This window comes from Phoxinus phoxinus (genome assembly GCF_949152265.1).
Source record: "Phoxinus phoxinus genome assembly, chromosome: 3".
Lineage (NCBI taxonomy): Eukaryota > Metazoa > Chordata > Actinopteri > Cypriniformes > Leuciscidae > Phoxinus > Phoxinus phoxinus.
In genome coordinates this window covers 23,331,473-23,349,672 of record NC_136878.1, presented here as the reverse complement: position 1 = coordinate 23,349,672, position 18,200 = coordinate 23,331,473, and the positions used below count along the sequence as shown (strand labels likewise).

Sequence of the window (18,200 nt, the reverse complement as noted above, 5' to 3'; positions counted from 1 at the left end):
AATGGAATTACTGAATTAAATCAACTTTTTCATGATATTCTAATTATATGACCAGCACCTGTACTACAAAGATACTAAACAATAGCACATTATGCATTCTGTAAAGCAAAGAGAAAACTTCATCTGCAATTAAGACAACTAATGTTCAAAGTCTGTGGTTGGCAATGTTTTTTTTTTTTTTTCAGGGTATCTGCACATTGTTAAAAGTCAAATTTAAGGCTTTTTAAGACCTGAAGAAATCAAAATTAATCCCGTATAGGGGTGTGCATTAACAAAAATATATCTCGATATTTTAAAAGTTTTGTTGATAATAATTAGATGATATTTTACTGATTTTGTTCTGGTACCATGGCTGGTTTAGGCCTGTTGTTGATAGCAGACTCACGAAGATATTCATATTTAACATATTCTATGCAGTGGTCAGTTTACAGTAGTGACTGAAATTATTATTTTTTATTAAGGGGCAATATTTGCCACCTTAAATTGATTTCCAGGGGCATTTTCACCTTAATATGGAAATTATTTCTAAACGTATTTAGAGGTATGCATCACCTTTTATGTCAAATTCTAACATTCAAATTAAATTCTATTAGAATAACACAAATTAAATGATTAAATTAAAATCCATCCTTGCAGTGCAGAGGTGACACAGAAGCGGCATCCGAACTGGCACTAGGCCTACTATATTAATTTGCAATTGCATAAATAAAGCTTTTCAATATTTAAATATGAAATGATTTATAATTTTAACATTTGGGTAGGCCTACTTTAAATATGAAACTAAACCCGCCAGTAGGTGGCAGTAAGTCACTGTTTTAATAAGCGAGTTGTTGGAGTCATTTATCCAACCAATTTGTTCAAACGGCAAAATGCGGATTTCAGTTTTAAAAAAATAATCGCTGTCTGTTGGACTAGTTTCATTATGAAATTCTCGTCGGCGAAATAAAGGGGGGAACAAACAATATTGACAATACAAAAAGTAACACACAATGTTAACTTTAACTGTTGTATAAAATAAATAGCACATGCAATTGTGCACAGGAAAACGGTAGGCTACTCTTGCTCGTGATATTCTAATATAACAACATAATATGATATAAATATAAGACAAAAACTAATTTGGGGACCTATAACTGCACTGACACAGTGATCTAAAATTTAAGACCTTTCATAGGTAAAAATAAGACTATGGCCTTAAATTAAAAAAAAAATCGAATATAAGACCTTTTAAGGATCCGCGGGGACCCTGTTTTTTGTGCTCACCAAGGCTGCATTCAATTGATCAAAAACTTAATAAAACAGTAACAGTGAAATATTACAACTTAAAATAATTTTCCTATTTTAAAATTTAATTTATTCCTGTGATGGCAAAGCTGAATTTTCAGCATTACTCCAGTCTTCAGTGTCACATGAAAACATTTACCACAAATGTGTATTGATCTCCATTCTGTTTGGTAAAGTTGGTATTCATTTTGTTTTAAGGTTAATTGCTTGGCCGGCTGTTTCCATAGCACACCAGCAATCCCACTGTTTTGAGCCAAACCACATACACAAGACACAAACTGATTCACAATGATGTCTTTACTAATTTAATACATTTCGGCACAAATTTACTGTTATACAAGACTGGTCCAAAAAAAGAAAAGAAAAAAAGTATATTAATATCAATTAAAAAAAGATTTATTTAAAAATGAACAATGATACAAAACATTGAGTCCAGTCTTATTCTGGAAATTACAGTCCCATTTCTTTCCCTCCAGGTCAAGAATTAAGACATGCTATGGTGCTGGGATCACCGGGAAGGTTGGTGGGCGTTATGGGTTTCAGTTGGCGTGCTGTGCAGTTGAAAAACACAGTTTAAGAGTGTACGGGTAAGGCCCACCTAAGGGAAAAAAAAAAGAGAAAGATGAGATTTAGGGGACATTATGATTTACTGGTGTTAACTTACAGCCCATGTCATTTAGAAGTATACGTTTGTGTTTGAGTGTTTCTGTTGCAGGAGAAGGTGTGGCCTGCACTCAAGCCAGCAGAGATCCTGATTGGTCTAATTTTGGATCCGTTGAAAAGGACCACCCCAAACACTCTATGGAGGCCCAATGCGTGCCATTTGTTTTTGCTCTGTCTGGATTTCCTCTGTGATTGTATGCCTTTTGTAAACCTTGCTTTTATTCATTCGATTTATAACTCTTAGGTTGTTTTGAATTACTTAGGCCTTCAGTTATATTGTTTAAATATTATTTGTAAATCAATATAGGGGAAGTAGGGAGTGTGACACCGTTTTTTTTTTTGCATACGTTTATTCTATGTTTTGGGTTAAGGAGTTAGGGAAGTTGCGTTGTATTCTTTTGATTAGATTTTTTTCTTTAGGGAATATAGAGGGTACTAAACTAGTTATTTTGTTTATTATTTCGGCCTCGTCCACTCCTGAATTTAACCCCTGGTTTTCACTATTTTTTGTTAATAAATGTATATTTGATTGAACATTATCTTTGGGAGTGAGCGCACATTCATTCGTTACGGCTGGCCCTAGACGGTCGCAACATAAATTGGAGGCTCGTCCGCCAGTCCAAGCTTTTCTACGGTTTGAACGACCAGATTCAGTAAACACATGGTTCATTCGATCTAATGAAATTTGACTTATTTATCGTTTGCCTTGGGGTTTTTACTTTAAATCAAATTTAGAAGACACTCAAAAACACTGCCGAATTCCCTTCAGAGGAGTTTGCAATTCGGTCTACCTACGGTGCAGCAATTAGAAAAATGTTGTAAAGATGACTAATTTGCAATCGTGGATTTACATCACATCAAGGTGCCTCAAGGTGCAGTAAAGAGGGAGATTAAGGAATGGAATATATGGAGGAAAATGGGATCTTGCCGGAGGAGGGTGAATCTGAATCTGTGTCTCGACCACTGATCTATATAATGACTGGATAGCTCATGACGTTCTAAACTGCCACCAGGCAGTTTTTATTTTTATTTTTTTATTTCACCTTTATTTAACCAGGTTAATCGGTTGAGAACAAGTTCTCATTTGCAACCGCGACCTGGCCAAGATAAGGCAGAAGGTGCAAGGCAACAAAGTTACACACAGCATACAAACATTCAAATACACAATCATACATATAGAAGACATTTAAAAATTAATAAGAAGTTAAAAGTAGATTGTTTAAAAATGTAAAGTGGCAGTGCGAGAGGAATATCAATAGAATAATAGTATAATCCAGACTTAATAGTAATGTGCAAATAGTTTTAGTTGAATTCAATTGAATATGTGCAAAATACGTTGAGGCTTTGTTGACTGTGCTAAAACATTAACAAGCAAAGAGCGTCAACATGTACAATGATCTGTCAGTAAGTTGGAGAGTAGTGTTTTAAAAGTAGTGACAGGAACAAGGGATTCGAGTTTGAGAGATTTTTGTAAAGTGTTCCAATCATTTGCAGCTGAAAATTTGAAAGAAAAACGGCCAAATGAGGTGCGAGTTTTTGTAGCAACTAAAGAAATATATCTACTCGAACGCAGGTTAAGTGTAGGTACAGATATGGTTATTAAAGTGCTTAGATAAGATGGTGTTTTACCTAGTAAGGACTTGTAGATTAACTGGAGCCAATGATTTAGGCGTCTGGTGTGTAACGAAGGCCATCCAACTATTGAGTAAAGAGTGCAGTGGTGGGTGTTGTATGGGGCTTTAGTAACAAAACGAATGGCACTGTGATAAACAACATCCAATTTCTTGAGTAGAGAATTGGATGCAGTTCTATAGACAACATCACTGAAGTCAAGTATTGGGATGACGGTCATTTTCACAAGGGCCTGTTTTGCAGAAACAGTGAAGCCACCGGAAGTGTTCGAGCGGCCATCTTACAATTCCCTACCAGCAGAGGGCTCCGACAGCCGTTATACAGAGATTGGTAGCTCCGACGTCACTTTTAAGATGACCCGCTGTGCAGCATACAAGTGTAAAACGACGGTTCACAAAAGGATGTAGAAAATTGCCGGCAGGTTGTAATACCCTATAAGTAGTCATTTATATGCACAATTGTCGCTATTCCCGTGTTGTTTTCTCCGAAGCAAAAGTAATGCTTCTTCAAAAAAACAAAAACGATAAAACAGTAGCCTATAAGAAACCTCAAAGCAGCAATAATCACAATTAAGTGTCCAATAGCAACACCATTTGACAGCTTCAAAAGAGCTTCGTGCAGAGTCCGTTTACCATTACATTAACCCATACAATTTGTATTATGCCTAGGGCTGGACAATAATTCAATATCAATATGTATCGCGATATAATTTCTCAATAACGGTGATATGATTTTTAAACACATTTCCGATATACATTACAGGCATGGGCTACGTTTACGTTTTCATTTTTACTGCGTGATAAATATAAACAGCACGGCACAACGGTATGTTCATTGTCTCCAAATTGACCGTTCGCAAAGACCCGCCCCCTTCTGTTGCTATGTCCAACAAGCCACGGCGCTCACGCCACACTGTTCTCACGCAGTGAAAAATACATCGCGGAGCAGAGAGGACGCTGACAACGCGCCGACAGACAGGACAGAACAGGTTACTTTTAATATGAAACAAAGCCTCAACTTTCAAATTTGGCAATTTTGTCAAGAAATTTAAACATTTATATAACACATTAATAATTTAATGTGTGACAGATCGCTGTCGAGCCTCCGTTAAAGCTGCTCGTGAACCAATAATCTCTTCCTTCTAGTTAATTTATAGCATCAAATAAACAAATGAACATGAGGAATGTTGTTTTAACCGCGAAAAGGCGTCAGTACACTCCGCTTTTCAAATTCAAATCCTCCAACGTTAATCTACTAAATTAACTCTCCTGACTGCTTTGTCAGACAAAAATGGCGGATTCGGCGAATGGAGTTATGTGCAAACAGCGCATGTCAAAAAATCTATTCTGATTTGAAGCTTGTGACATAAACGCGCACATCAACCTGATCACGTGTTTAGCGTTCATGTAAACACTACATTCAGATTCATCAATCAAAATTAATTCTGGGCGTCATCAACACTCAATGTCCCTCAGCAACATGTGCTTTTGTTGTCTCGTTAGCCAATGTTTTCTCTGTCAAATCATAAAAAATCCTATTGATTCGATAGAACGCCTAAGCTCACTAGGGAATACCAATATGGCGGCGCGGTGGCTTCACTGTTTATGACGTCATGAGCTATCAAGTCATTCTATATAGATCAGTGGTCTCGACGCAATTTGCAAGTCAAAGTTTTGATATCAGTAAACAAATTGCGTTAGTCGAGTTCTTCCGTGAAAGTGGATACATACTTCACTGTGTTTGAATTAGTGTTGTCAAAAGTACCGACTTCGGTACCAAGTCGGTACTGAAATTTAAAAAATGTGACGCTTTGAGCGCTGTTGAGCGGAATCGTTAACACCTCGGAATGGCCGGCCATTGTCACGTGCTCATCAAATATGTCTGTGATTGGCTACAATGATCAGCGCTTCAAAAACATTTTGTAAATATACATCAATAACGCTCTTCAGCGAGCGATTACACAGATACACACGGGAGCGTTTGAAAGCAGGCGTCTATCAGCGGATCGATCCACTGGCGCTGATAGACGCCTGCTTTTGCTTTCAAAACACTTTCAAACACTTCCGTGTGCTCTCAAACGCTCCCGTGCGTTGATCATTGTAGCCAATCACAGACATATCCGATGAGCTCCTGAACACAATGGGCAATCAGAGGTGTTTATGATTACGCTCAACAGCGCTCAAAGCGTCACATTTTTTTAATTTCAGTACCGACTTGGTACCGAAGTCGGTACTTTTGACAACACTAGTTTGAATGCATCGCCGCCACGCTTCAATGGCCGCAAAATGTTTGGCCGCTGCTGTTGCAGTGTAAACTGGTTAGGAAAGCTCAAGAAGTTTGTTCCGCGTTGACGGTTGAGCAGAGTTTAGATTATGATGTGATGAAGAATGCGGTGTTACTCGCCTTAGAGCAAAACAGCTCCGAAATACCTCGGACCAGTACAAAATCGTTTAGCTGCCATTACTATAGTAGTCACATTGCAGTAGCATGAAAGTGTGCTGGCTGGATGTAAGCTGAGTACTTACTAGGGTTCTTCATCTGGAAGTGGTTTATCATCGCAAGAGCCTCCATAGCATCGTTTACGGACTCCCACTCCAACAGACCAGATGAACTTCTCTCACCTGGAGTTCCACCAACACAAGAGCACACACAACACAAGTGTATTTACATAGAACAAAACATACACCACCTATATATACACTTTACCACATAATTCACACAATAAATTGACTTAATTTGCAAACATATAAAACCAATTAGTAACTCACTCTTGCCAGTGAACAGTTTGACACTGGCTGGGCTCTTTATTTCCAACTCATCACAAATCTGTAGATGAAGATACAGAAAAAAACTGAGCACACACAGATCTTTAAAGCTCAAAACATCTTTGTCCCAATGACTATTATGGCGTATATTCAAGTAAAATGGAAAACAAATGAGAGTTGTAAAAAAAGGCAGAAGTTATAGCAAGTTAATGTTCTTGTTAAAAGATTAAAAGTGCAATGTAAAAAAAAATAAAAAAAAAAAAGTGCACATATATCACTCAGACTAAACACTGCAACCTTAAATGACATAAGATTTCTGACCTGACTGAAAACTTCAACAGTACTGTCTGGTTGACTGTTGAAAAAGTGCAGTACGTTGCTGGGCTGCTGGATGCGGTTCTTGGCTGCCTGCTCAGCAGTGGTGAAACGGTTGTTTCTGTTGCCATGAAAATCCTTAAAACTACAACTGCCATCTTCCAGCTGGTATGACTGACCCGGCATTATGGCCTGCTGTTTGGATACACTGCAAACCAATAGAAAAAAAAAACAAATAGTAGTACACACAGACAGAAATCATGCAGATTTAGTTTTACTTGTCTTGAATGGAAAAGTTAACTTTATGGTCAAACCATTTTACATTAAATAACTAAGTAAATTAAAAAAAGAAAAAAGTAATGTATAATAAAATAGATGTATAATGGATATGCATGCTCTAAAAGAGATTATATTGTACACACCAGACATTGAGTTTTTGTCCAAACAGCATGTTGTTGTTAAGGTGTGAAATGGCTCTATCCACGGCATAGCAGTCTCCCATCTCCACCATCGCAGCACCTGGTTTACTCTTCATAAACTTCACCTGAGCACACAAACACACAAATATTCAACACATAAGTAGACTATCGTTCAAAAGTTTTTTTATTCAAAAGACATTAATGGTACAAAAAACTATTTCAAACAAATGTAGTTCTTGCAATAACTGCAGCCTTGGTGAGATTAAGAGACTTATGCAGTATGCAGAAGTCTCTTAACTTAAGGTTTGCTTGACAAATGCTTTCAGCCATTACTTGGTTATAATTCTAAGGCACAGTTGAACCTATAAGTTCTTCATCTGAGGATCATAAGCTCCACAATGCCACATGTATAGAATCACCCACTCACCCTTTCCACATTTCCGTAGAGACAGAATATGTTAAACACTCTGTCTGCATTGATCTTGGTGGGCTCAAGACCGTACACCATGACCACAGGAGAGTCAGCATGAGCGTTGTAGTCTGGTGGAGGAGGTCCATGTCCGTACTGTGTCCCACCATACCGTGGTCCGCCACGGCCACGCCCTATTGGGGGCCCCATGCGTCTACCCTCGTAGTGAGTGGGTGGAGGAGGTGGTCCATAAGTGTCATCATAGTGACCATAGCCAGCCTGAGGACCAGCTATAAAAAAAAAAGTAAATAAAATAATTAGAGAGAGGGGACTGAATAAAATACACAATAAGCACCTTTAAAAGCTAGAGGGACGGATTCTGTTAGGGATGGCTGACGCGAAACTGATGTTCCGAAGCTTTGAGGTCCCAAAGCGCAGATGTTTCGACAGGTGGCATGGTCCGCCGAATCAGCGTTTGATTGACAGGGTCGGGAACAGACCACACATCTGTATAAAAATGAAGTTAACGCATCTTGACCTCAAAGGGTTTGTGAGAGGAATTGATTTTTAGATAGCGGATTTTTGGTAATAGTGACATTTACAGTGCGATTTGTTTAGTTATATTTAGGCTTACATTTAAATGTACAAATTGACTGATAGGCTAGAGACAGACAGAGTATACATATAGTGACACATATAGATTATATAAATATATATAGACAGATAGATTAATAGATAAATAAAAATAACATTATGCACAGTTTAAAATACAAAAATAAAATACAAAAAAACATTATGCACAGTGAGGAGCCTACAGGTTACAAGCTTCACGTATTCAAAAAAATACAATAATAAAAAACCAACACATTTTTTAATGGCTCGTTGTCAAGGTTGTTTCAGATCAACACCTGCAAGTGACCACTAGGTATCACCGTTGAGACGGATGTCGGATTGTTTTGAAGCCTCGACACAATATGGCACATTTGCTTCAACTGTTTCATTGTTTCACGAAGCCTCGATCTGCCCACCACTAGATTCTGTGCCTCTATTTGGGCCATTTGATAATGTGTATCAAACTGACCATATTCAGGTGGATGATCCCCAAGTAGTGCTGGCTGCCTCTGCCGCTTGTTCGTGTTAGCGTTGGGATCTAAAAGAGACAAAACAGCAATACAGCATCACAACTACTGTGAGCACAAACAAAAGAAAAAGGTAGGGCTGTGCAGTTCAGTGAGTGACATGCAGTGAGAGTTAGGTGTTAAAAATACAAAAATCACGATTGCTGCAATACTAAAGGAAGCCATAATGGAGATTTTGAATGACGTCAGGTTATTCTACTATTCTTAACTATTTACATAATCCAAAAAAATCTTTCATACACAACCAAACACACACCTTCTGTATTGTTCCAATTGCCATCTGCATCGGTATCTGCACAGACAGGTATACACACAAATCAATTTAAAAAAAGTAATAAAAATAAATACAACAAGAACATGATTAAATAATCTTACTTCGAAAACTAAATATGCATTTATTAATTTCACTTGTGTCAGAATGTAAAATCACAGGTTCCAAGAGGGGTTCAAAAGAACAATATGTATTGATTAATTGAATGAAAAATCAGCACAAAAGTAGCCTGGTTCTAGATATTTTATCTGTGCTTGAGACCAAAATAAATGGTCTTCAATTAAATTACATCAAAGTCATAATACAAGATTTCACAGAAAAGGAGAGCAGAGACTACTAAAACAATACAGTGATGTTTATTTACCTACATTTTAGACAGGGATTTCAATGAACACAGAATGAATTCATGTTTCACATAAATTGGAAAAAATAAACAAAAAAACTTTAGGAAGGGGTTTAAGGCTTTTCTAAAAGGGTGGAGTTGAGTTGAAGTAAACATTAAACACTGTTTGCAACCAGTTTTACTTTCTTTAATCTGACTTATCCTAATGTTCTCATTGAACATCCAATTTCATGTGAAAATAAATGCGCATTTGGAACAGTTGTAATAATGCGCACAAATAAATCATGGACAATAAGCCAAGAAAAAATGCATTCAAGTAAATGGGGGTGAATTTTGATTTCAAATTGACTAGACACATGAACATGGCTGCCAAATGATAATGTGGTAGGTCTTTTTAGAGTTATGTCGTGATGAAATTGAAGGACCTTTTCTTCTGTGTATTGTGAAACCTAATTGAAACAATCGAGATAAAAAAAATAGGACAGGCCAGGGTTTCATCCATTGGTTGTTGAAAGGACGGAGGTAGATCTGAATGCGAGTTTTCAATAGACTGTAATTAAGGGATGGGGATTTAGCAGACTAAATTATTGAAGAGTCTGGCATACATCACCAGAAGTTTGAATAATAATATTGATTCAAACATAAGGTCAAAATCAAGTGGTCACCGTGTTTTTGCCAAGACAGACACATTTCTGGATTAACATATTTTGTAGATCCTGGAACAACATTCCTGTCCGAAAATGTTGTCCTAACCCCATCCATAATTTATCCCTAAAATCAGAAGGAAATAATAGGCCAACACTGATGTAGAAGGAAGCACCTAAGCCTGGTTGTAAGCCTAAACGTGCCAAACTGTAAACTTGGAACTCAAATCTTATTGATTTTACTGGAATGTTGTTCCTGGATCAACTTCATGTTGTACTTGGTGAATTCACTGTCACCACACACACACAGTTCTCAAGATCAATAACATGCATTTACAAAACAGAAAATTTGTAATTTCATATTTTCTGACTTAAAAGCGCTTCAGGACTATAAGGAACATTCACTGCCACAGCAAATGTTACCTTCTAAAGACAACACAATAAATATCAGTCACTTGTGGGAAAACAACCATACTCAAATAGTCCCAAAATAATAATAATAATGTTAGAGCTACATGTATCCACCACCAAAGGGGGGGTGAGGTGAAAGTATTCTTTATTTAGGCTTAAAAGGCCACAGGAAAGTGTTAATCAAGGTCTTCCCAATGTGTTATTCAAAATATCTTACCAACGAAGTTCTAGCTGATCCAGCTATGACAAACAGTTTAAATGAGCAATGTGCTATATGCCCATTTAAATAAATGCAGCAGGCACCATGGTGGAAGTGTGATATTCTTTACCAGTCGCTCTTTTCCTGATGATTTCGCTTTCATTCAGTTCTTTAGGATATTCCTCCCAGTCCACTGCATGTGCTTTTGGTGCATTCCAGGCACATAGGTGCTTACCGTAGTAGCAAAGGTGGATAGCAGACGGCAGACGGTGTTGAGTTTAGAAGAGACGCCACATCACCAATCAGACTTATCCACACCTGCGTCACACAGGGGGCGTAACACAGGGATCAGAACACGGTCAGCCGTGCCCAATGAATAAAACAGATTTAACATAGAGAGGAAGAGGAGGAGGGATGAAGAAATGAGAGAGAGAAAGCACTTCAGTCCACAAAGAGACAGGGCTTGGGGAGGGAGAGCTGAGGATCTGTCTGTGTGATCGGTGGGCAGCTGCGGTCCTTCCCGAGTGTTACGGCGGTGTTTTGTCGCTATTGTCACCCATAGTGTCTTGTCTGGTGCATTTCACTATTGTTAGCAAGATGGCGAAAGGATGTGTTTGCAACAATCTCACGTTGATGTCAGAGCATGTGGCCTGTGATCATGCGGTTTTGGATGTGTCACGGTGTAAAGCCGATGTCATCTGTTCGTTATGTATAGACAAATGTCTGTTCTTGGCCAGGTGAGTAGTGACGATCTCAAACTTGTTGTGCTGTGCGCAACGAGACCACCGCCGCTGTGTTGAAGCACTCTTGACTTGTGTCATGGTGGTAATGTCAACTTTCCGTGTTGTCATGATGATCTCTGCATAAATCTCGAACGATTTGTCTGATAGTATGTTGTCACGGCAATGTCAGCTTGGCATGATGTCATGGCGATCTCTGACCATGGCACTTGTGTTGTAGCAATCCTGATCTGGTGTTGTCACTTATGTCAGTGCGGCATGTTCGCATGATGTTCTCAGGAAAGAGGAGAGAAGCGAGAGCAAAAGTAGCCCAAACACCCAAGAAACATGACGGCATTAGGCAGGGAACGAGAAGAAAATATCTGTGTAATTCTTCTGTCATTCTGTGTATCTGTACCACTTCCCTTCATGTGTTTGCTGCTTGATCAGTCGCTTGGTCGGTGTTGATGTGTGAAAGTCTTCGGTGATATCTGTAATGTGTTATCCAAAGAGATTATACTCATGTCCCTAAAATGTGTTGTTAATTCAGAGATGTCCGCCACCTTTGTAGAGAATGGGATATCTTGAGTGTTTTGTATCCGTGCGACTTCGATACGAATGAAACTGCAGACTTTGAAGTGTTTAAAGTTGCCATGAGCTCCGTTTGGCTGTCCCATGTGGCTTGCTGAAGTGCTGCGAGTGTGTCTTGCAGAGAAACCTAAGTACATGGAAATGTTTTGTTGGATGCAAAATGTGTTCAGCAGCTAGTTCAAGCACAGGAGCTTAACGCATCACATCTCAGGAGTAAAAATGCTCAGCAATTTTACCCATTGATACCGGATACATAGATATTTTGCATAAGTACATAAACTCTGGCCAAAGACAAACAAGCTTTAGTCTTGAGAGAAAAAGAAAACGTATTCTGAATTCTAAAACAACTTAATCTGGGTAAAGTTGGTTCCTGAATGATTCACTACATTTTGCCTGGACCATTGTGAATCTTTACATTCACAAATCAACCTGTTATATGCAGCCTGGCTCTACAGCCCCGTTCAGTGAAATTCTGCTCCTGGAGGGCCAACGTCCTGCAAAATTCAGCTTCAACTTGCCCCAACACACCTGGCAGGAAATTTTTTTGTGATCCTGAAGCCCTTGATTAGCTGGATCAGGAGTGTTTAATTTGGGGTTGGCGCTTAACTCTTCAGGAGAGTGGCCCTCCAGGAGCAGGACTGGATACCCCATCTCTATTGCAAAGCAAAAAATCTCCATCATGTAATATTTGCTTAATGCAGTGTCATGCTCAGTGACTACAGGTGAAAGGAGTGCCTGCTTCTCAGGAATTGCTATATGAGAAACACTTGTGCTTTAACACGAGACCGGTGGCATGCGCAACAGACCAGTGTACGTCAGTATGAGCTAAGAATGTGCGCTTCTGCAGTCAGTATGACAATCATGCCCTCTCAAGAGCATGGCTTTCCATTAAATAAACGAATGTGCGTTTTTTTAAAGGCGCATGTTCTTTTTGCGTATGTGCAAGAATGCGTGTCCATGTAAGAAAGAATGTCCATTTACAACTAAAACCGTGTAAATATTTTATAATCTAAAAAGAGAAGGAACACAAGAATGAAGCAGCATCACTGAAGTGACGTACTTGGGAAAAGATCCACTATTGAAGTTACTTCAAACTTCCCAAGGGCGTCATTTGAGGAGGCCTGTCCACACACCCATCCCCACAAAACATAAGGAGCAGCACAGACAGTGCAACGGCTGTACAGTACCTTGGCCACTGAGATTGGGGTTGGTGTAATCCCATGTATCCTGATCGTTTTTGAAGACGTTGAGACGGGTTGGCTGTACAATAAAAAGTGAGATTTCATTAGGAATAAGTTTTTACAGGGGTAATAAATAGTCATAATCAATTGAATTGTCCCTGCTCATTAAAAGTTTGAGTGTTACATATAAGCCTTCGGCAAATGTCAAAGCGCTCATTCTGAAATCTGAATTCAGATATGCGTTTATAAGATATGCATTCAACTTATAACAATTACATAACAAATATAAATAACTACCGGTAAGATACAATTTGTATTGTGTTAGATAATATAGGTTTTTTTAGTACAGTAACTTACTTTAAAAGATTGGCTGGCAAAATATTGCTTGTTACCATGAAGAGTGTTCATTTCTTTATTAAAATGAAAAGTCCAAAAGAGTCATGACTACCTTTGACTATGTGTAATATTTAGTTACTAGCTTAGTCACTAGCCTATACCTTTTAATGAAGAAAAATAATAATAAATGCACCTATTACAGAATTACTTAATTTACCATATTGACTTCAGGCCTGTAGAAGGCACTGTACAGCAAAAACAGTTTGATGTCATTTTATTGGGTACTAACCTTGGCATACTCAATTTTAAGGGTGCAGCAGCCTGAGTAGATGTCAGCTCCGTTGAGAGAGGCTTTAGCTCTTTGCGCACTCTGGACCGAGTCAAATGTGACCAAGAATCAAGGAGAACAATATTTCTATTGTAAATAAGAGCATGCAGCCTAAAACACACTTGTACAGGGTTTGATCTTTATTCTAGTGAAAAGCTAAAACACATTAGTGAAGGTTGAAGTCATTTTGTTCAAGGATATTCGATCATGGCTTGAACTCCATTTTTCCTGAAGATCACAACCCTTTGCACGGGTCCACAGTTATTACAGATGGTGTACAGAACATCCTATGGACAAGAAATGACAATAAACAGAGGCACAAAGAATGAAGACAAGCTCAGATGCAGTAGTAGACAGCTAGACAGTAGAGTCTACTCAGCTACACCATTATAATATATGACCATGATGATCAATATCTAAACAACTTACCGTGGTAATGGGGTAGATGGGGTTCATGATTGTGAGGAGTAGTACATTGTTGACGCTCCTAGTATCATCTGAGTCACTGGGCCGAGAGATTTTTTGACTGGTAGAGTAATTGATGTAGGATGGCCGGCCAGCAATGTAGATTTGATTATTGTTAGCATATGTCACTGCGTTAGAGGAGCCGCCCAAATCCTCAAACTCCACCAGTGCCTGACGCTTCTTTGGCATCAACACAACATAACTGAAAGACAAACACGCACACACAGACAATTTAGAGACCTCAAACATTTAGCCAAAAGGGTCCAAATGCAAATCAGTTAAGAAAAAAAGAAAAAGAAAAAACTCCCACCTAATCTTGAATAATGAATTATCATCATGGGATTAGAAATGCCTTTTGGTGTACTATTATTGGTTAAACAAGTTCTCTTAATACCAATTAAGACATTAGTATCGTTTCTTTTCTTTATTAAGTCAGATATTACAATTTGTTTCATTTAAAGCAGCAGTTCTCAACCGAGAGGCCTTAAACTTCCAAGGGGGCAACAGGATAACTTAAAATTATTTTATTTGATAATTATATGTTTTAAAATAATTTAAAGTGCAAAAAAAGAAATTAAATCCTTTATTTTTCCACCAATAACAATTATTTTATTTAAAAAAAAAACATACAGAATCAGAATCTCTAATTAATATATCAACACTTCCTTGTGGATAAAAGCAGCACTTTCATAATTACAGCAGAAATACCAGAGGAAATGGCTCTCCAATATCAGGGGCCTTTGAATATAGCGATGTTCGCCGGAGTCAAATGTGACGTCACAATATGGGCGTGGGCGTGAACTGGTTGGCAGAAAGAACCAAAACATGTCGCAGACTCGCAGCAGTCTACCTGTGTTTTGTCAGCATATGCTAATTATTTGTCCGAAGAAGCTAAAAGGAGATATAAGATTAAGCTTTTATATAACCAGGGTTCATGTTCTCTGCCTGATCCATATCACCCGAGTGAGAATTGGAGCAAAAGCACGGACACATGGCCAGATTTGACATTCGGCGACATCTGCCTGTATCTCATCGACACGCCATCTAAGTTTATCAGAGAGTCGGTGAAGCCGTACAAATCTTTATATGCCTATAAGTAAGTCATAATTACGAATATTACTTGTTTTAACTAAGGATAACTGGTAAATGTGTTACAACTAGAGTAAAATACAGGTGTAATTTATCCATGGGCTATATTTTGAATCAAAATTATCTTACCTCTGATATATAACATTGGTTAACATTGGTGAAAATACAATAATTTGCCTTTAATTTATAAGGGTATGTCAGTGTTATTATACTTCCATTGCTCAGTCACAGCATGCACAAAAAGTTATGTAAACAAACACTTTTGACACGTCTTCCGAGGTATTTTGTACAGTTATTCATTCATTAATTAACCCATCAATGCGATAGAGCCTACTAGTAACATTTATTTATAAAATTAGTTTTAATTTTTAACGCAAAATGTAGGTAGCAGACGCGATCGTGGTCCGCTGGCTCCCATTGTTTTACGCTGGGTTCTAGACACCTAATTGCAGAAATTCAAAGCTTTCTTTCTTGATTCAGGCTGTTTAGAAGCTCTTGGGGTTACTCTTATCGAACCTGTTAACACAGCCGATCACACAGCACGATACAACCATTTTTCTTCTGTGTTTGCGCTGCAAGCGGTCATTACTTTTCTTCTGCCAACCAGAGCGCACGTAACCGCGTCGTGAAGTCACGGGCAAAGATCGCTATTGTGTTGGACAATGGAGGCCCATTGAGTCAAAAAGACTTGAGAACCACTGGTTTAAAGGAATTTTTGTTATAGCCTAAGTGTTCTAAATTAATCTCAAATACACCCTTTTGTAACTTAATATCTCTGTCAACAAAGTAAGGACTAGAATGAGAACCACAAGGGCTGAGGATTCCATTTGGGACAGGGACAATTGTTACCTTATAGTGCCAAACTCTTGTAGCGCCTCCACCAGGTCAGCCTCGGCAATGCCATCAATAAGCCCCCGTATATGCACCACAAGCGAGGGCAAGGTCTTGTGCGGGTCAATGTAACCCTCCTGCACATAAAAAGGAAAGAGCAAAGGGTTCAATTAAACAATAGTAACAAAAATAGAATCCTTGTGAATGCTTAGAGCAAATATATAAAATATTCATTAATTTGCTTCACTACGATAGCCTCTAGGTAAAAATCAGTGCTGTAAGACTGTAGTAAATAAAGGTTCAAACTAACTTAGAGAAATTTATCCAATTAACGTTACGTTGCCAGTAATTCACTCAGAGTATAGATACCATGATGATCTAGCCACTAGCCAGGGTTACGTTAGTGTTTCGCGCAAAACCTGAAATTCTACTGCTTTGGAAATTTCTCGTGCACTTTCCGACAGCTTCCATTCGGCTAAATGAAAAGAAGTCTGTTAACAAGCAGTGTGAATGGTTTCTCAGAGGCTGTTCCGACTGACCAGAACAATGAATCCGCATTGAGGAAAGCAATCCTAGCCGAACCACAGGGACCAATTAGTTGTATTAGATTATGTATATTATATATATCATCTTATATGTAATGCTTATATCCTCCACAATCGCATGATTATTTCTCATAACTAAACAGACTAACAAACTGGTGTTAGCTACAAGCTAGCCTTATAGCATCACGTATTGAATGGAGAAAATAATCGTTTCAAGAAAAATTTAGTATCTACCACCACAAACCTAAAAAATACAATAACATGAATTAAATGAAAGTACCGTGGCCATCCCGTCGCCGTCTGTTTTCTGTCTTTTTGTTGCTCTGCCTCCGTCACCGTAATAATGGCCAGCCGCAGCAGCCATGTTGTCTCAAATGAAATGTTATAAAATGGAACACACCACTACCGGAACTACGGCAACCCGCAGGAGGAGGGGGAAACGCGAGAGGAAAGGGAATTTTGGGAATGGCTGCGCTTCAACACTTATTAAGCTGCCTACCTAGACAACATTTTAAGGATGCGTAGTCGCGTTCGAATGCGTCTGGTCTGGTGCACCAAAATGACGTTTATCAAAATTAGAATCAGAAAGAGCTTTATTGCCAAGTGTGCTGGGCTGCTGGCACACACAAATAATTTTTATCTGTAGCCTAAATTAAGCTTCCATTGCACAGCACACATAAATACAACAAGACACATAATAACAAAAAGATTAAAGATTAAAGAATAGTAAATTGGAATATTTACAGATATGAACATATTTACAGTTGACAGTATTATGGATAATAAACAAAAGTGAATTAACAAGATATTGCACTAAACAGTCGGAGTATTGCACTAAGATTGGCCTCGGAAGGAATTGAACTGTTCAGGAGGGAGATGGCCTGTGGGAAGAAACTGCTGTTTCTGTGCCTAGATGTTCTAGAGCTCAGCGCTCAGAATCGCCAGCAGGAAGGCAACAGTTCAAATAGGTTGTGGCTAGGGTGAGTGGAGTCTGTGATGATTTTACCTGCCGTCTTCCTCACTCTGGAAGAGTAGGCTACAGGTCCTTGAGGGTGGGCAAGGGGAGTACCAACAATCCTTCCAGCAGTCCCGAGTCCCGACTGTCTGTTGTAGTATTCTAGTGTCCTATTTGGTAGCTGAACCAAACCAGACAGATCTAGTAGTTCATAGAACAGACTCAATTACAGCTGAGTAGAACTGTGTCAGCAGCTCCTGTGGCAGATTGAACTTCTTCAGCTGGAGAAGGAAGTACAACCTCTGCCTAGCCTTTTTCACAATAGAGGTAAAGTGTCCCACTTTAGGTCCAGAGAGATGGTGGTGCCCATGAACCTGAATTCCACATGCTGTTCATGATAGTAAGGGAGGGGAGTGCTGGGGTGTTCCTCCTGAAGTCCACTATCATCTCCACTGTTGTTGTGACTACACCAGATAGTCAGCTACTCAGCCTCTCTTTTGTGTGCACTCAAGTTATACTGCAATGTTATGATATTGTAGTAAAAAAAAAAAAACTGATTAGGCTATATATGATTCATACAGACACTGCACACATTTGTGTAAAAAAAAAAACATGGTTTCGAGGCAGCCAATGCTTCAAACTAAAGGACATTTAACTTTAACTACA

At 38.7% G+C, this 18,200-nt stretch overlaps 1 protein-coding gene and 1 long non-coding RNA gene across 3 annotated transcripts in view; one reads left to right on the top strand and one right to left on the bottom strand.

The window, feature by feature from the left end:
• LOC306996212 overlaps window positions 1-18,200 on the top strand; it is a 1,114,438-nt gene that overhangs the window by 278,951 nt on the left and 817,287 nt on the right. The window lies entirely within an intron of this gene.
• On the bottom strand, window positions 1,564-17,006 carry hnrnpl (heterogeneous nuclear ribonucleoprotein L). 2 transcript variants are annotated; one of them, XM_079608013.1, is made up of 14 exons: window positions 16,860-17,006; window positions 16,053-16,171; window positions 14,079-14,316; window positions 13,851-13,936; window positions 13,611-13,707; window positions 12,992-13,064; window positions 8,883-8,918; window positions 8,569-8,637; window positions 7,506-7,777; window positions 7,082-7,203; window positions 6,666-6,867; window positions 6,348-6,405; window positions 6,105-6,200; window positions 1,564-1,882 (listed from the first exon to the last, which is right to left on the bottom strand). In XM_079608013.1, exons 1-14 carry the CDS (start codon window positions 16,941-16,943, stop codon window positions 1,824-1,826), a joined length of 1,611 nt encoding a protein of 536 aa, XP_079464139.1. In that variant the 5' UTR covers window positions 16,944-17,006; the 3' UTR covers window positions 1,564-1,823. The 2 variants fall into 2 exon arrangements, with proteins under 2 accessions (XP_079464139.1, XP_079464138.1); XM_079608012.1 differs by having other exon boundaries at window positions 1,674-1,882; window positions 6,105-6,212.